The sequence below is a fragment of the Eutrema salsugineum genome, unplaced genomic scaffold (assembly GCF_000478725.1).
Source record: "Eutrema salsugineum unplaced genomic scaffold, Eutsalg1_0 scaffold_1, whole genome shotgun sequence".
Lineage (NCBI taxonomy): Eukaryota > Viridiplantae > Streptophyta > Magnoliopsida > Brassicales > Brassicaceae > Eutrema > Eutrema salsugineum.
In genome coordinates this window covers 3,513,807-3,533,027 of record NW_006256909.1, presented here as the reverse complement: position 1 = coordinate 3,533,027, position 19,221 = coordinate 3,513,807, and the positions used below count along the sequence as shown (strand labels likewise).

The window sequence follows — 19,221 nt, the reverse complement described above, 5'->3', positions numbered from 1 at the left end:
GGCAACGTCAACAGTAAAAACCTGTAGAATTTTGGTCTTTTCTTTGTATTTTTTTGGGTAATGATAAAGAAGACGAAGACAATTCGCTTCACCAATAAAACAGAGAGATCATTTGGTGACATTCCCAAAGTCATCTATTTTGATTTCCAAGTAAAGACCACTTAATCCTGCGGTTACAAATGATCATCTAATGGGATTATAACACAACGTATTGTGGCATTGAAATTATCAAAAGAATGTTTCAAGTTTGATGCAAAATAGAGAACAGTCTGACCATGCTAATGAGAACTCAGAAACCTTATATCAATACTTGAAGACTCACAAGAATGAAAGATAAGACTGTCGTAGGAAACCCAACAACAACTCAAGAAGCAAACAACAGAACGAATATACAAGTAACTGATGAGAAGAGAAGTGTGTTTTGTTTTAACTGAAACACAACAGGAGATGAGGGATCACACACAAACTATCTTCCTTAGTAGGCAAAGATGATGAAGACTTCCTTGTTTCTATTCGTCCCTAGTCGCAGGATCCATTCCGGTGGAAGGGCTATCAGCAAAATATTCTGGATGCTTCACGTTCACACCATACTGTCAAACCAAGTTTATACATTGGTTAGTTTTCCAGTGGTAGTTAAGACAAGATGGATAAACCTTACATATCTGCCTACATTACTGCAATCAACGATATCAGAACTACTTAGGCATGCTTCTAAACCTTTTAAGTTGATTCTGAGATACTGAATTAGTTTCATGCCGTTTATATGTAGACTAAAGGTGAAAGCCTTATTTGCCTTAACTAAAAACAAGAGGAATCTACGTTTTCTTCACATACTTTGGACGTCTGTGGATCAAAGCCACCATGGGAAGCATTGACTTAGAAAAGAAGGAACATTTACCTCACGCAAAGCTTTTGAAAGGTCTTCCATCGTCAAAACCAAACGCTTCTCCTGTTTCAAGAAAATTAATATTCATGACATAATCCCAAAAAGAAAGACATTTCATAATTGTCGCGCAAACCAAAAGACAAAAGTGCGCCAGATGTTACCTTTTGCTGTTTTTTGTCTTTCATAACCGGTGCTGGCCTCGCCTTGCAGTGCCTGCATATAGGTTTACAATTTGACTCACATAGGAGCTTATGTTTATACGATTATCGGGAAATCTAGCTTATACATCTTTTCATCTCATTTAATCCGAATGTGGTTGTCCAAGTCAACTATGAAAGAGGGTACGAAAGTTTATGCAGAAACGAATGAAAACTTACTGAAGGGCGTCGCTGGCAACATCTGCAACAAACTTTTGGGTAGCCACAGAAACCAGCCTAATTCTGTCAAACCAGTAGCAAATCTCATCAGCAATAACTGGCAAGAATATATACACAATGCTAAGACTCGAGTCGAAAGAAAAAGATGAACTCCCTCACTCTTCCGTACATACAATCTGACGTTCATATATACTAGAACTCAACTAAAGGAGTGCTGACCCATAAAAGTAATATATTAACATATGACAAATCTGAACTGATTCTACCCAGGACTTCTGATCTTACTGCTGTTAAATCATTCTAAACCAAAAAATGATTCTGATACTAGCAACTAATCTGGCTCTTTCGTTATAACTATCACATAAAACTGGACGGAAATACCTACAATCGTACGTCGGGGCATTGAAACCCGCTCTTAGCCAAGTAATGCTCCACTAAATCATCAGGAATCTGAAAAAAAAAAATAACAAATCCAAAACTCAATCAATGCACAGGGTTCAATCATTGGCGAGACGGGAAAAGTTATTAACAGCACAAATAGAAGTCTACCGTAGGAGTATATTCCATTAAAGAAGCAAGGAACTCAGTAAGGGCAGCATCATCTTCATGCTTTGCCTCGCCAGATTGTTGACCATGATTCATCTCTCTCACCAACAGAGTACTGAAGTGAAAGCCACACACCGTTAGGCAAAAAGAGTTTCAAAACCAGAAACATTTATAGAGAACCTCTGAATTCGCTGAATGACCAGATTCAGATATGAGAAATCAACATTACTAGTCTCGAACTAGTATGAGTATCAACCCAAAATTAAACACTTACACGAGCCTAATATAGATTGTCATGACACTATAATACCAAAAACCCAAGAACTTGTATCTTAAGTTTACAAGAATTTTCTACTCCAGTTCAATTTACGTGGTTGAGTTTCTTGATTTCCTAATCTAGTAATTCTCCATTTCAGTTGGTAACAGACGAACTATTCCTGATCATTGTGCTGCAAAAGTCATTACCAAGTTTGAAACGACGTGAATCACAAGCAATAAGAGGGACTCTGTTTTCAAAAACTCCTCGAGAACGAATGATCTATTTCCTGACCAAAATTCGATAGCACCCAACACTAATTCGAAACCAGAGATATAGAAAACTGGACAGAGTTGAGAGAGACTGCGCACCTAAACGAAGCTGTAAAACGTGAAAAAGAGCACAGAATTGAGCTGGGAGGAGGCAATCAATGTTAAGGGAAGAGAAGTTTTGATCGGATTTTGGCCGGGAGAAGAAGGGATCGGAGAGTCGACCACTGAGTCCCCCTTGAAACCTAAATCTCCGACTAGTCCAATACGGAGCCATCTTCACCCGTTGGATTTAATAGTTGAGAAAGACTCCTGAAATGGGCTAATGGGCCTACGAAAATAAATAGGCCCAATAAACCTCTGCTGATCAGCTTAAATCCATTTGTTTGTATTTGCATGATCTTATTTCCTGGGGGATAACTATTAAACTATCCATTTGATTTTTATATATTTTCTTGAAATCGATTTCCAATATGAAAAATATCCCAAAGAATTGTCCATCAATAAAATCTAAGATCGTGACTTAGTGTTCTTCAATCTGCATAATGAACTTTTTTTTTTGTTGGGAGACAAAGAATATGACAATGAAAGCACTCCAATCCACCATCTAGACCGAATATATAATAACTGCAATCCTACAAAAGCACTTTTGTTGTCTCTTTTGTCAACTCATAGTCTTATTAGATAGAAAGAAAAACTAAAAAGAAAGTCTTATGGGAAAGAAAAAAAAAACTTATATAAGGTAGTTTTATTCTACGCGAAGCACGTGGTAAATTCAATAAAAAAAATAATAATAAAAAAAAGAGATACTGTATGAAATATCATTCATCATTTCACAAAATAAAAAGAGATACGACTATATGAGGGTAAGAAAATAAAAGTATCCAGTCTCCTTTGCAGAACTAATATGAGCCAGGATATTTACTATTAGCGTTATAACAACAAAATAATTGTTGAAAATACAACATTTTTACTTTTTCTAAACAATAAACACAAAATGATGTAGCATGCACACTGGTCGCAAGATGATATAAAAAATGGCATTTACAGGACTGTTGTTCTTGGTGGCTGTTGTGACATAAATTATACAAGTTTCCGCTAGCGCGCTAATAGAGTAGACTAATTCCCTTCAACAATTTTAGCTAAAAGACTGTATACGTCAAAAAAAATTAGCTAAAAGATTATATTAGATGATGATCAATAGTACCTCCTACTCTGCTTAAACAAACGAAAGCAAACAAAAAAAAAAAAAAACCAACCGAATGATCGTTTTAACAATAACATCTTTTATGCGTGAATAACACATATCGCTTTCATGATACTTCATAACTTACACAAATTGTGCCTATGTAGTTTGCCAATGCCATTGTCTTACAGTTTTTTTTCCAAAGTTCAAATATTTTTATACACAATACTTAGTATTTCGTAGCTGTAATGACGGATGATAACCAAACTACCAAAGAGAATAGCAGTTTCTCTTAAAAGACGAACTATAATGGCCTATCCAATAAATAACTTTTTTTTGTTAAAGATCCAATAAATAACTTTCGAATTTCGAATCTAAAAAGGATTGTTTAAATAATAACAGAAAATCAAACTCAAATCAGGGAGAGAGGCAAAACATGGTGACCTATCAAACCTGTGTTATTCAGACGAGGCGAATGAACGAAGCAATGTTCATATGATCTAAATGGAATATCCACTATAGTGAATATGATCGTGACCATAATTTAAAGATCATCATTGTATTCTTAATTCCTCACGTAATTTTTATCTTAATTAGTAACTTTCCTTTAGTATTATTTACCACCATTAACGTAATTTTTCGAAAATTGAATTTCTTGCATGATAACATATATATAATATATCATAGTGTATATTTAGATAAATTTCAGTACTTCTTATAAAGTCAAATTTTTCTATAAAAACAAATTATATATTTTAAATTGGTAGGTTAGTCAGCTGTTCGCGTCTAAACTGCTTGACGGATTTTTCTTTAGATGAAAATAAATGGTATTTAGGTGGATTTACACTACGATGAATTCAAGTAAGCTTTTACCTTTGGATAATAGTAGTTAATTAAAAAGTCGTGACTCATGTGATGTTGTAGAGTTACTACTCTAGTCTTCCTTTTTTTAATCCGTCTTTAGAAAATTTGTAGTGCATGATTCCTTATCTAGAAGAATAGCAGTTTGTACGTCACCAAACACCACTAAAACTCAAGTTGGGAATATGTTCATAGCTATTATTTAAATATTGATTATGTTTTCCCTTCCAGTTTGATATTATATCTTTTTCCCTAATCCTCAATTAACTAACTTATAATAAAGTTGGAATATTAACAGCAATGCTGTGTAGTAATTATATATTTTTATGTGGATGTAATCTGACACGAGCTTTCTTTTGTGATTGGTCAGATTTCGCCAACAATTTCTTTTAAACTATATATTAAATCATTAAAAATGATTGAAAGTTACTAATAAGAAATAAATGGCCGTTCAAGTAGAAAAGTGGAACCCGATTAGCCACCGAAATTACAATAAAATATTAGAGATTTGTTATGCAAGATGTTTATATAATAAAGAAAAATTTTGTGGAGTATTTCGAATCCAAGTGGCCTTGCCTCATACGAAACTTGCTCTTTAGAAAAGCAAACAAAAAAAAAAAAGAACATACGAAATGGATATTGCTTAAATAATAACAGAGCTACATGTTTCATATTTTTATACGCCCTATTACTGATAATCTTGTTCTAAGAATCCTCTTAGCGGTCATTAAATTTACTTTTAATTAGCGAATTCTTAAGTTTGATCGAATTAATGGTTTGTACCACCTCAATCACCACGGTCTAACATAATTCGATGTATTTCCTACTACATCTTCATCTTCATCTCGCAGCGAATTCAACATAATATATATATATATATATATATATATAACTGCAAAGCTTGTCCGATGGCTTAGTCCTAATATTTGTTACAAATTCCCCAAATATATACCCTAAGATTTGATCGAAGCTATAGCAACTAGTAGCAACAACAAAAGTTCCCTCCCCGAATTATTTTATCGTGGTCCTATCATTTAAACAAATGTAAATTTGAGTATGTTTTAATTTTTGTTCCTATTTTATTTTATAAAGCGTAAAAAAATTCATTTAATTAAGGTTAGTCCAATATAATTTGTCATCACACCGAATTTGAATTTGGAAGAGATACAAATAGAGTAACTCAGTCGGATATTTCAATGATCGGCTAGCGCCTAACAATAATTTGAACTTTTGTTCATATCACTTCGATTATTTGAACGTTCATTTTACTCATGTACGAGAGTCGAGAAGATAAATACTAAACCGATGAGCGGTGATTGTCCGTGCAGAAAAATTTGTACTATCTATCTACTGCTAAAAAGGTGCAAGTGGAAGCTGACGAAACGTGGGACACAGATAAAATATTCAATATTATTTCTCATGTTAATAATGATTAATGGAATGCCAATGAGCCCTCTCTTATCTCTTGTTATTACTGTTTTGGGTGTTACTTTTTCATTCAGTAATAAACTTGGGAACGGGGGTAACATTAAAACACATGAATCGACGTCTTTTATCTTTATGTTTCTTTTTTCAGTTTGCCTTTCTAGTTTTTTTGTTTTAATTTATATAGGAAAGTTAAAACTTAAGAGGATAACATAACAGAGGAAAGCATTCAAGAGATAAACGTAAGAAAAGTTTGTGGCGGAAAACAAAAAATATGAAGTGGAGAATAGTGTGTGAGGATAAAAATTAGTTAAATAAAAACAATGGAAGACGAAAAAGTCATGATTTTAATTTTTACCGTGGATATTGGATTATTCTACAGTAAAACAAAGATACTACATGCAATTAATAAACATATAGTAAAGTTCGACCAAAAAGACATATAGTAAAGTTGAACCTAATATACTACTAATACACATCTGCTATATAAATGTTACTGTTCTTAACTCAGAGCTACAATTTGCTGAATCGGACTCCAAATTACATAACAATCTTCTCATATGAATATGAATGGTGCTAATTTACCACATAAACAACATGTATAAGATTTTAAGTAAACTTATCCATATCTCATTATACACCGAATGGAATCATCGCAATAGGTTAGATCTGGGCCAAGCCCATTGAAACATTTGTTTAAATCTTTAAATTTTTTTAGTTCACAAAAACTTTTTTTTTTATAAAACAAATTATAAATTCCAATTTTTGTTTTTGTTTCAAAGCCCTTAAAATCTCAAATCCGATTTTGATCACATAGCCTGGCTAGAGAGGGAGAAAAGAGAAGAGAGAGAGAATAATATATATGTCAAATCAAAGCACCAAAGCCAAATGAAATTTTGGAAATGAGGAAGAAAAACAAAATGAGATTGTTGTCACTTTAACCCACAATTTCTCTCAAATCATATTTGTTCGCTCTTATTATCGTGCAAACATTGTCATGTTCCACTATACCCCAAATCTAATATGCTCTTTCACTACGTCTTGATTTACTACATTATAATATTAAAATGTCAATGTGAGCAGATGGATAATACATCGATTTCAAAATATGCCTATATATCTATCTATACGGACTCTGTATATCTCTCGAATCACCGTATTTTATAAATTTTTAAAAATGAAAAGAAAAAAGTGGTTAAGTGTCAAGTTATTTTTGATGCATGAAAAGAAACGATGAATCATACACTCACAAGCCTTTTTTTATTTGTCACTATTGTATTCTAATTGATAAAATTAGTGTTAATTAACACTCCCAATGAGAGATTTAGAGCGCATATCGTGCAACACACCGCCAGTGTAAACTTTTGTTACATATAAGTTTTGAATCGAATTTATATCACAACACTAACATAAACCATACTAGTAGATATGGTATGATTTAAGTTTTTTTTTTTAAAAAAAAAAACTGTATATAATAGGTTATAAAATGATTATCAATGGGGCAAACAAGACTCTTTAAGACTTTATGGTGATGGCGTCTAGAAGCATCTTGAACGTCTTGGTTATATTTACCCTCCGTAAAAGGTAAAATGACCATGTAAGCCAAATATTGAAAAATTATTTCTTTTGGGGTGTTAAGAAATACATTTAGCACTAAAGTTTTTAAAAGAGAAGGTTAATTTTTCATTAAATTCAATTAATTAAAAGATAATCATCACTTTCTTTGTCCCCAAGTTGGTTCTACCTATAAAAATACCTCTCGTTACCTTCTCCATTGTTTCATACTCAGCTTCCCTTTTCCACATTAAGTGACAAATCTAAAAAGAAAAGCTAGCAACTTTTTTTCATCTCCAAAACAACAAATCAGAGACTGCAAGTAAAAAGAAAATGAGATCGTTGAGCGTTCAATCGAGATTGGAAGATGTGTCGATGCACGCCACGTCAGCATCGTCGCAGGTCTCCGTGAATCACAGAGTGGCGCCGCAATCGCCGTGGCACTCGCCGGTTCCTTACCTCTTTGGTGGTTTAGCGGCGATGCTTGGACTCATCGCTTTTGCTCTTCTGATTCTCGCCTGTTCTTACTGGCGTCTGTCTCCCTCCGGCGAAGAAGATGGTCGGAACGGTGGAGGAGTCGACGAAGAGAAAGAGAGTCGGTCTGGGGACAAGGTGGCGAACGGAGCATACGAGGATAATTTTTTGGTCATAATGGCCGGAGAAGACTTGCCGAGGTTTCTTGCGACGCCGGCGATGAAAAAGTGTACGTGCGGTGGTCAAGAGGGTAAAATGGTAATCTCTCAGGAGGATAGTGTTGGGGAAGAGGAGGAGAAGGTGAGGGACGGTGAAGAGAAAGTGAAAGATACCGGAGAACCAACAACAAGTCACTGAGCCTTTTTTTTTTCTTAATTTATGTCTTTTCTTTTTTCTTTTCTTTTTTGAGAGTTCTCTGGAGAATCCTTCTAATGATTCCCAGGAATGTAAATTTTACTAGAGAGCAAAATTTTGAGATTTACTTGTTCTGTTCTGTAATGTTTCTTTTTTTTCTTTTTTTTTTTAGCTATGTACCAATTTTATAACTTCGAGGAAATATTTGATCACTTCACCAACAGAAAGGATTGTCATAAAATGCGGGTTGAAACTTGATCATACATACGTGTAGACCCATATATTTTGTTGGATTCGACTATTTCAACCAATTCCTACATTCGGGTGAATATATTTTCAAAGAAATCAAACAGAACACTTACATTTTAAAGGAATTTAAAAAATATATTTTTGCAAAGTGGAAGCGTCTGGAAAGAATGGTATTAACACGAAAAACAAACGCAGACACAAATACAAAATCTCTAAATATTATAAGTTGTTTTTTAAAATGTCTTTATTAGATGATAAGTTAATTAGGATCGCTTTTAGCAGAAGACAAACAAATGGAAGTTAGGATCGTGTCGACTCTCTTCTAAAGTTAAATTACTCGTTTTATATTTTTCCTTGTATTGGCAAAAGCTAATATGTTCTCTCCTTTTCATTTCGTTATAACCGTCCTCATGGCTCATGACTCATGAGTCATATATGTAACATTTAATACATTTCTTTTGATATTTTAAAGGAAATAACATTTTATGCATTTCTTTTCAACAAATTGATGTTCTCCATTGCTTTTTTTTTTTAAAAAAAAATAAAATTCTCCATTAATAAGAAGAACAGTAGCCTGATTAGCAAATGCTTTTGTGTTGCGTATCTAGTTTAGCTATCCTGTGTGCCAGAGAGTTAGTACATGAAGACACGTGTCGGATAGTGGATCGATTGAGTTATTTAAATAGCAAAAAGAATAGATTCTGTTTTGACATTTTGACACCGTTGAGCTGTCCTTCAATGCGCCGAGTAGCCGCGTCCTTCTTCTAATAAAGAATGTTCCAAACAAATTCTCTTCCATTTGGATTTCTTCTCTCTCTCTCTCACTCTTTTTTTTTTGCTTTAATTTTCTTTTATTTTTCATTTTAAAAAAAACCATTTATTGTACATATTTCCCTACGTTAGAAATAGAAGGCCTCTCGGTTTGAAAACAAGTGCGACAAATTAAGGCTCTAAATTTGACATTATTTCTCGTATTCTTCTCTGTCTGTATTGTCTTTATTTGAAATCAAGAATATAAGTGATAAATTGTTTAAAACTTAGAATATAAAAGTCTATTTTTTTTGTTATCCTAAAATTCGAAAGCTGTTGATGATTAAAAGTGATGGGTAAAAATGATTTTTTTTTTGTTATCCTAACAAGTACGTACCATTCCGATATAAAGAGGAACTGGGAAGTCATGTGGTCTTCATAGGCGAAATTAGTAAAACCCATATCCTTGCACCGGGCTTAGCTGATCATTAGTGGCCCATATGAGATTCGCTAGCTGATTCAGAGTGTTTAGCAAGGACTCAGAAATTGCTTAATCTTGAAATTATTAAATTCTCGTTTTCCACTGCTCTTCTTCTTCCTCTTCCAAGAGTGAAGAGAGCTCGATGGTCCAAGAGACGAATCGCTCTTAGATCGTATGATCTGATCCTAACAGGAAGATGGGAATCGTTTTCACGAAGTTGTTTTCTTTCGTGTTTGGAAACAAAGAAGCTCGCATCCTCGTCCTCGGACTCGACAATGCCGGAAAAACCACTATCCTCTGTAACAAATGGCCTACATCTCTCTCATTTTCACTTCTGATAGATGATTAAGTGGCTGCTGATTTTCATTTTCTTTCTGGTGTCTGTGTTTGCAGATCGGCTTCAAATGGGGGAAGTGGTTTCCACGATTCCGAGTATGTATTTCTGTCGATTTTTGTTTTCCATTTATTTCATCGAATTTATGCGTCAGATCTTTGAGCTGTTGAATCGGATGACTTTCGTAGGCAGCTGATTTGATTTCATGTTTTCCAATTTCGCTTTGTTTCGATCTGCAGCTATTGGATTTAATGTAGAGACTGTGCAGTACAACAACATCAAGTTTCAGGTCTGGGATTTAGGTAAGTTTCCAGTGATGAAGATGCTAAATGTATTAAGCTTCCAATTTTAGTTGCCATATACAGAGAAATAGAGAAGGGAGATACATTGTATTGGCATTAGATTGATCTTAGATCAAAGCGTGTTCTTATGGATCTACTTACTCTTCTTTAATGTTGACTAGTTGTAGAATTCAAGGGCAAGTGATTGAATAAGCCTATGATAGCAGAACCATCTCCAATGACATGAGAAACTAGGATATTGTATATGGAAAGGTAGTAATATGATGTCTTGCATTTTTAACCTCTAAATTGTATCCTTCATATTGATGAATAGTTTTGACTTACTAAGGACTGTCGATATATATGATTCCATGCTATTACATTTTCTGCATAGTCTTGAAGAGGTGCATATTCGAAGATTGGTGACAACGGGTTCTGTTTTTTTTTTTTTCTCTGGAAGGCCGTGACTAGATATGCTGCATATTTCTAGCTTTTTATAGTGGAATTACCTGCATAGGTTTTCATGCACTCTTTGTACCTCAACCTTGCTTACATGTTGATTAATTCATTGGACAACGATTAACTAGTATTTTCTTGTGCAGGTGGACAAACGAGCATCAGGTAGCTTAGTACTACCTTTTCCATTTCCTCTGTTATCCTCGCTAAAGACAAATGAGAAGTGCAATTCGCCCAATTCTTATTGGTGATTGTTACAGGCCATATTGGAGATGCTATTTTCCCAATACTCAGGCAGTGATTTATGTTGTTGATTCGAGTGATACCGATAGAATTGGAGTGGCGAAAGAGGAGTTCCATTCAATTTTGGAGGTAAATTTTTGCCAAGGGAACTGGTGATCATGACTTGCTATATAGAAACAATTTTTTTTTTTTTTGGGAGGCATTTCTGAAGTGCTGTATGGAAATTCAACCTTTTTTTGTTTGGCTCTAGAGAGTGCTGAGCATCTGACTCGGTCCTTTTATTCTTGTGGAGCCTTTTAACAGGAAGAGGAATTGAAAGGTGCAGTGGTTCTCATATTTGCAAACAAGCAGGTTTCTGATAGATTCACCCAGAAATTGTTTAATTTTGAAGCTAATAGAGAGAACCCGTACTGCATGGTTTTGCATATATGCTTAACCATAGTGTCTATCATGAACAGGATCTTCCAGGTGCACTTGACGATGCGGCTGTGACAGAGGCCTTGGAATTGCACAAGATAAAGAGTCGTCAATGGGCAATCTTCAAAACTTGTGCTGTGAATGGCGAAGGACTTTTCGAAGGCCTAGACTGGTAAGCACATGAAGTACCTTGGAAAGTTATGGTCAGCGAAGGCAAAAGCGAAAATCTCATATATTCTTCTTCTCCTTCAGGTTGAGTAACACCCTCAAATCAGGGAGTGGCTAACTTCATCTCTTTACCACAAGAGTTGATAGCAAGCATAGACAATTATAGACCTTTTTCTTATGCTTTTGTCTGAAGAAGATAGTTGAATACGGACTTGTAAGTTGTTGTGACACACAGGATATAACATGAAATTAACCCATAAAGATTACCAATAGGCAATAACACTTGCTTTCTCTCTTCGAGTTCCATGTAGAAGAGTATTTGCACATTGGAAATTAATATTTACTGGGCTGAATTCAGATAAATTAAAATTGATACCAATGTTGTAAAACCATGTGTATGAATCAGAACTTGTATTATTAGGGAATGAAACTCAAATCCACAGATCTGTTCTATGTTTTCTTTACACACCCAAGTAACCAACGTATAACAACAACAAAAGTGACACGAGACCGCAAAAAAACGTTCGTGTAAAAGAGTTTCCTGAGTGTTGTCTATATTCTTTAAAAACCGTTTGACCACCTTTAAACAATACTGTATAATCCCCCAGATTCATTTTGCTTTTTCGGGTGAAATATGAAATCACGAAATCCATAGGGACGTTACCATTGTTAAAATTAGGTTGATATGTCACCGGAGCTTCTGTCCGGTATGATACCGTGATCGATTGGGATACTGTTACTGCTGGAACCTACTCCTCCTGTTTGGTCTGAAAAGAAACGTACGACGACACAAGTTATGTTGTCTGCACTTCCTCTTTGGTAAGCTTCCATCATCAGTCTTTTTGCACCTTCCTCGGGATCTTCTATTGCCTTGATCATGCCTACGGCTTCCTGAGGTTAACATAAGAGTTGAACAGAGATGGGTTTTCAAGTCCGAGGATTGGGAATGCTAAGAAGGGGAGTTTAGAAATCAAACGATAATTCCTACCTCGTTAGATACAACGTCCCAGAGACCATCGCTTGCAAGAATGAGAAACTCGAGAGAGCTATCAACTTTTTCCTCCTGAAATTTCCATATATGTTCATGAGTGAACAAGGCTGAATTGGTGAAGTCACTATAGAAAAGTTATAAGTCTACAATGTGGGTATGAGGTATTACAAATAGTCACTCCCTTAACCCGTAGTTTGAGTTTATTTTACACAAGATAAATTATTAATAGCATATCGTCGTTTTCTTATCTATGGAAGAGGATTATGATGCAAAGCCAATACCTGTATCTCTGGATCAGCAACAACATACTGCTTCAATAACCTATCGCCAAATGCACGAGAAACAGCAAGAACTCCTCCAACTCTCCATGTTCCTTTTAACATAATACCAATTAAGTGAATGATATAAACACATATAGGGGGGAAGGTTTCAATTCAACGTTTTCTTACCAGCCCACATGACAAATCCTCCCGCATCCTCAATTCGTTGGCGCTCATCACTTTGATCAGGCTTGTGATCTCGGGATACAGCAATAGCTATAACACAAGAATTATATTAGTACGAGAGAAACAACACGACTACAGCTTACTCCTAACGCCCTTAAGATATGTTCCTCACGACACATTGCAAATTTCATGTACAAGAGTCACCTAGAAAAGTCTAATAATCTCTATTTTAGCCTTCCCCCAAAAAAACGAAAGAAATAAATTTGAACAAGCATTACCATTGCCACCTCTGCATATAACAGCTCTAGAGTCCCCTACGTTTGCAACAAGTAAACGGTCACCAACTAAGATGGCTGTTGACGCCGTTGAACCAGCATCTCTGTTTTGACTGTTTTCTGATTTAAGAAACTCCGAGTCTGTTTGGTTGTATGCATCAGCTGAAATGAGAAGCAAGCAAATAAAAAAATCAGAACGATAAATTAGGCACCTTGCTGGATCTATTTAGTGGCTAACAAGATTAAAAGTGAACACAACCTATTGCAGCTGTAGTGTCAGAGATGAACTTTGGATGCCTGATCAGGTTGCTGAATAGATTTTGCTTCACGTATTCAGCTGCACGTGCACCTCCATGTCCTGGGCATAAACATTAGCGGCATCACTAAATCGCTCTTATTTATAGTACCTTACCATGTAGAAAGCAAGTAAAGATGATAAATGCTACTAATTACCCAGTAATTTTAATTGTTCACAGATCATATACACGAATGGAAATTTTCTATCAGTAGAAACAACGAATTATGGTTCTTATGTATCATGCAAAACTGAACGTTACTAGTAGTCCAATTTAACCATATCGAGACTAAGAACTTCCTGAGTTATATGTCTATTACTACATAATGATAATTGATAATTCTGCATAATGCCAGACACTGAAAATAGTGCTGAAAATAGTACTGAAAATTTCTACACGCAAAATAGAGTCACCAACACATTTGTTCCTGTATATTAGAGAGACATGTATACCGTCAAAGACTCCAAAGAGACCAACTATTTCCCCTTCAACACCATCGATTCTAGTCTCATAGAAGTCCTCCATTGAAGATCTTTTACCGGGAGAGCTTGCATATCCATAGCTGAACTTCCCGTTTTGACTGTAAATTATAAGTATATGAAGGTCGTCACATTATAATGTTTATTTAAAGTGCTAAAGAGAACTCTAGCGCTAGAGTGTGCAGAAGAAATCAACTAAGAAGAGGTTCAAATCAGAAGGATATAAGAAAAAGGTAGATTGCTAGGACATGATTCTCTACGTTATTCCCAACATAAGAGAGATGTAAGACACTCATAAAGGCAAGAAACTCCACTATCCACCTAACCAGTCCAACCTATATATAATTTCTCTATATCAATCTAGATCAAGACACAGCTACAAAGCTAAAAAGGGTATAAGTCTCAGTAATCTATGGTAATCCTAGAATTTAGACTAAAAGTCACACAAATGATTAAGCTGGGAAAAAGAGAAAAAGTCGACCTGAGGCCACCGCCGCTAACAGGTCCATCGTCGGCGTGAACCTGGCTCGAAGATGACAACACAGAATTCAGATATCCCATACCTCCACAGGGAAAAGTCCCAAACACAAAGATCGAATTCAAATCCGAAGCTGATCCAGCTCCCTTTTCCGCTAATCAAACCCTGTCAAACGTCGAAAACATGTCAATAATACATTACACGAATCAACAAATGCTCACCAGATCGAATCCTGCTTATCCAAAATAACTATGAACAGAGAATTACACGAATCCTGCTCACAAAGAATGAACAGAAATTCGGAATTGGCAATTGATCAAGCACGAACAACAGTAAGATCAGGGGCGCGCGAAATCGATCAGATCGAAAATTTGACAAGATGAGGAGAAAGAGTAGTTGGGCGTACTATGTGAAGAAGAAGAAGAAGCAGATGGAAATTTCAGATTTGACGATAATCACAGCCGGATTTGTAAGCTCGACAAGATTTAGGGATCCTCCAATCGCTCTGGTCTTCGTTGTTGACAAACTGGAGAAAAGGAAGAAATAAATATCGAAGAAACAGGTAGCTTTTGAAATCTGGTACCTCTATATTAAAATCAGTGTTTAATAATGATTTTTGTCGGTAATAAACTAATAATGATTAAATTAAGTTTTTGACAACAATCTTATAAGAGAAATAAAGATATTTATATCCATAAGCAAAGGAGAAATCTCGTGGGCCTAAATGTGCCTAAAAAGATTTCTTTCCCTAATAATTATTCCTATTTCTTGGCTCCTTGTTTTTTTTTCTGGTTATCTATCAACTTTTCGGTGAAACCAAGTTAGATTGAATCAAACGGCCATCTCATTAAGATTTGACACGTGGCAGCCATGCAGATGAGGGTCTACGGTTGATTATCCCACATCCTCCGTACTATAGCCTTTTCATCCCACGTCCTATATAGAAAGTCAAACGTTCACTATAAGTCTATAAGTGATTTCCCAAATTCGTCTGATGCTTCTCGGGTCGTTCCACATTTTGATGGTTAACGTATAAACTTTTTTTTTTTTTTGGTTAAATGTTAAATTTTATACCAAATTTTTTCAAATTTTTTACAGAATACAGAGGTACGACAAAGAAAACAGAAAACTAAAATCTACGACAAACAAAAACCGACATTAAAGCAACAGAAACACAAAGAAAGGCAAAGAACCGGTAAGTAAAACAAAAAAGATAAAACCGAAGCAAAACAAGACGAGAAAGCAGCAATCACGTGCTAAAATACGGACCATCCCGTATTTGCCGCAGCTCAAAGAGCTGGAGTTCACATCATAGTTGCCACGAGCATCAATCCGAGGTGTCTTCCAACCGCCGGAAGGAGACGCCTACAGCTTCTCCGAGAACTAACGCAATCTCCGGAATGCGTAACGGACTAAAATACAACTGGTGACAAGGAAGTCTGAGCGGTAATCGGAGAGGTCACTTCCAAAAACCATTCCCGTAGAAACCGAAATCTCCATAAGGACCAACCTCCACAGTTGCAACCTAACCGAACAACAAACCGGTTAACGTATACACTTGCCATGACATAATCTAATAGGATTATTTACATGAGTTAGAATATTTTGTGTTATGATTACGAATCATGATTTGTCATTAATCATAATTTGGGTTTCCGATAAATTAATGTCTTCACACAAAAGTCACAATGGGCTCTCAAAAAATCAGTAGCATGTACCACCAATATCAACATCAGTTACTTTAAGAAAATGCTAAACCATGATAAATCATCTTTGGTTCAAAAAGTTCAAAAAGTCAGAGATATACGATACTATTTGCAATGATCTATATAGTAACACTCGGTACGGTTTAAACCCTGAACAACATTTACATGTAGCTTTCTTCTGTATCCACTCAGGTGTAATATAACTCGTACTTGCAGCGACCATTACGACAAACAAGACAAATAATCAAATCAATATATGTGAAGAGTAAAACTGACAAATAAACAAATCAATATCAATAACAAATATGTAGTTTAACATTAAAAAAGTAACACACAATATACACAATATAATAATAAAAAAAGTCTATCAGACAATTTATATGAAGTAATAATAGATAAATAGTACATGCAGATCATATGCTTGCAAGTTCAACTCACACATTTTGCAGGTCTTCCATCCATACTTCTCAGTTGGCCAATCAGATGTCTTGTATGACTAGTCTTATGGATCATCTCCCTCTTATATTGGATCATAATTAAAATCGACTATGAATACTAGTTCATTAATCATGTTTTTGAAATCTTAAGTTTATAATTTTTGAAGGAATATCTAATAGATTTATTAATTTTGTTGATTTTAGAAAAATGTAAATATTGAACAAAATCTTAGGTACATCCTTTGTGCAGAAACTCAATTTTTTTCTTGCTTCTAAATCAATTTGTTATCTATCACATAGAAAAATACAAGGTATAAATTTTTTTTTTCTTTTAAATGACATAAAATTCTACTCCGATCTCTTTTTTTTCTTTTGTTTTCTCCTAATTTTTATTTTACTTGATCATGAAGAGTTCAAAGGCCCAAAATGAAGTTGATGATGAAGCTGGATGAAATCAATGTCGACTTAAAGGAAGATGAATCTGATGATGGAGCCGGATGAAATCAATGACCCATACCTTGATTGAAACGGGCATGAATTTTGTTTTCCAAACTCATTTCTACTGAGACAGATTAGTGTGTTTTGCTCGATTCAGCGTATCATATTACGAACCAAACACATGAATTTATTCACCGAATAGTTGATGGTTTTTTTGGTTGAATGTTGTGAATTAATGGTTTTTTTTAGCATTTTTAAAAAAATCAATGGTGAAAAAAGATAAATAAAATTAGAATAATGTGGAGAACCATGTTTTACTCAGAAATTAATGTCTAAATTTTTTTGCTATATGACGCAAATTCTCTTAAAATTATTAAAAAAAACATAGAAAATGTTAGATAACTAATTTTTACTATAATTTTAAATTAGTGGAGATAACTAATTTTTACATAATACTAAAAATAGAAAAAAAAATTATATATTTGTGATAATAATCCTTACTAACTAGTTTTTTTTAATGAATAAAAAATGATTAAATTTAAATTTATAAACAGTCGTCGTCGACCCACAAACAAATAAAAATTTATAAACAATTGTATTTGTTTGGGCCAGTTTGAAGCCCATTCAAAATGTGAAGTATTAGTCACGTCACGTGAGTTACGTTTTAGATCAAAGTCTTAGGGTTTAATTTCAGAACAGTTTTTTAAAACGGCCGCCTAAACCGCCGAACCCCATTAAACGCCGGCGAGCCCGCCAAATAACATGCTCTCTGTCTACTGCCATCGCCTATAGACAAAGCCAATCGGATCCCTAACGGCCGCCTATTCTTTCCTTGATTTTCATCATCAACAGAATACAAAACGAAATCTTCTACAAAATGCCTAACACTCGGATTAAGTCGCGGTGTTTAGAAGATCTTAATGATCACGAAAGGCTTCAGGATAGGTATCGATAGATTCTTCTTCTTCTTCTTTTTTTTTTTTGGTCCTCATAAACTCTCGACTGTATATTTTTTTTGTTTCCCCCGGATTTTCAGGTTGGAGTGGGAAGGTTACTCCGAGGTCAAAGTGAAAAGTGATGGAAATTGCCAGGTAATGTTTCTTAATCCTTATACTCATATCAACTTGATGATTCTTGATCGTATCCGGAAGAATCTTTTGTCTCATTTTTTTTACAATTTTGTTCCAGTTCCGTGCTTTAGCTGATCAACTCTATAATACCTCGGATCTTCATAAACAAGTTAGACAAGAAATCGTAAAGCAGGTAAATCAATCTTGAAAATTTTCTAATTACTTTGCAGATTGTTTTTTTTCACGTCATTTGATGATGACTCTGTTTTGCTTATCACAGCTTAAATCTCGTCCAAAATTGTACAAAGGATTGGTTGGTAAAACTGATTTCTCAGAGTATGTAAAGAACATGTCCAATGACTCGGTGTGGGGAGATGAAGTCACATTGAAAGCAGCTGCAGACGTCTATGGAGTCAAGATATTACTCATTACATCACTCAAAGATGTCCCTTTCACTGTTGTTGTTCCCAGGTCTCAAAAACAACCAGACAGAGTCATTCTTGAGCTATCTTGCAGGGATCCATTTCAATTCCATCCACTTAAACCAAGGTTACCTTTCTCCTTCTTCTCCATTTACAGAAAGCAACATTTTTTGTATCATTCTTCTTATTCTTCGTTCTGTTGGCAGGTTCATCTTCATCTTCAGATACTGCCTCGAGGGGGCCACAGAGCAAAAAGAATTAGGAGAAGGATAAGAATACGGAGAAGGAGAAGGATAAGAATACGGAGAATGAGAAGGAGAAGGAAAAGAAAAACCAGAAAGGGAAGAAGAACAAGAAGAAGAAGGAATTAAATCGTCAATTTGACTCTTCTGATGTCATGTAAATGCCTCTTTGACATGTACTTGTCTGCAAAAAGAAAAATAATAATAATAATAATAACCTACCTGTTACATGAACTTATTATGTCATTTACAGTGTTGAGGATCGGGCGACCAATACTGATTTTCCTCGTCCAAATCACTTGTCACTGTCCACAGAATTGCGAGTAACAGTGTTTGGTCACTGTGATCTTATCTCTTTCTTATGCTTAATTTCC

The 19,221-nt window shown here is 35.0% G+C and overlaps 5 protein-coding genes across 5 annotated transcripts; 3 read left to right on the top strand and 2 right to left on the bottom strand.

Moving 5' to 3' along the window:
* Positions 1–193: 193 nt before the first annotated feature.
* Positions 194–2,603, bottom strand: LOC18030213 (transcription initiation factor TFIID subunit 10). The gene is made up of 7 exons (XM_006412502.2): positions 2,437–2,603; positions 1,813–1,924; positions 1,649–1,713; positions 1,264–1,326; positions 1,048–1,099; positions 899–949; positions 194–590 (listed from the first exon to the last, which is right to left on the bottom strand). Exons 2-7 carry the CDS (start codon positions 1,903–1,905, stop codon positions 510–512), a joined length of 405 nt encoding a protein of 134 aa, XP_006412565.1. The 5' UTR covers positions 1,906–1,924; positions 2,437–2,603; the 3' UTR covers positions 194–509.
* A 4,985-nt stretch (positions 2,604–7,588) lies between these two features.
* On the top strand, positions 7,589–8,409 carry LOC18030605 (protein GLUTAMINE DUMPER 1). The gene has a single exon (XM_006412501.2). It carries the CDS (start codon positions 7,694–7,696, stop codon positions 8,189–8,191), a length of 498 nt encoding a protein of 165 aa, XP_006412564.1. The 5' UTR covers positions 7,589–7,693; the 3' UTR covers positions 8,192–8,409.
* A 1,330-nt stretch (positions 8,410–9,739) lies between these two features.
* LOC18030604 (ADP-ribosylation factor 1) lies at positions 9,740–11,862 on the top strand. The gene is made up of 8 exons (XM_006412500.2): positions 9,740–9,967; positions 10,062–10,100; positions 10,242–10,304; positions 10,886–10,904; positions 11,000–11,111; positions 11,286–11,333; positions 11,441–11,571; positions 11,652–11,862. The coding sequence occupies exons 1-8, from the start codon at positions 9,865–9,867 to the stop codon at positions 11,683–11,685; spliced, it is 549 nt and encodes a 182-aa protein (XP_006412563.1). The 5' UTR covers positions 9,740–9,864; the 3' UTR covers positions 11,686–11,862.
* Positions 11,863–11,961: 99 nt separating this feature from the next.
* Positions 11,962–15,109, bottom strand: LOC18030603 (probable protein phosphatase 2C 59). Its single transcript, XM_006412498.2, has 9 exons — positions 14,939–15,109; positions 14,536–14,697; positions 14,028–14,155; positions 13,539–13,637; positions 13,283–13,441; positions 13,008–13,094; positions 12,840–12,931; positions 12,556–12,630; positions 11,962–12,458 (listed from the first exon to the last, which is right to left on the bottom strand). The coding sequence occupies exons 2-9, from the start codon at positions 14,613–14,615 to the stop codon at positions 12,243–12,245; spliced, it is 936 nt and encodes a 311-aa protein (XP_006412561.1). The 5' UTR covers positions 14,616–14,697; positions 14,939–15,109; the 3' UTR covers positions 11,962–12,242.
* Positions 15,110–17,911: 2,802 nt separating this feature from the next.
* On the top strand, positions 17,912–18,878 carry LOC18030602 (OTU domain-containing protein DDB_G0284757). The gene is made up of 5 exons (XM_024148659.1): positions 17,912–18,058; positions 18,150–18,204; positions 18,302–18,376; positions 18,464–18,654; positions 18,812–18,878. Exons 1-5 carry the CDS (start codon positions 17,991–17,993, stop codon positions 18,876–18,878), a joined length of 456 nt encoding a protein of 151 aa, XP_024004427.1. The 5' UTR covers positions 17,912–17,990.
* The last annotated feature ends 343 nt before the right edge of the window (positions 18,879–19,221 follow it).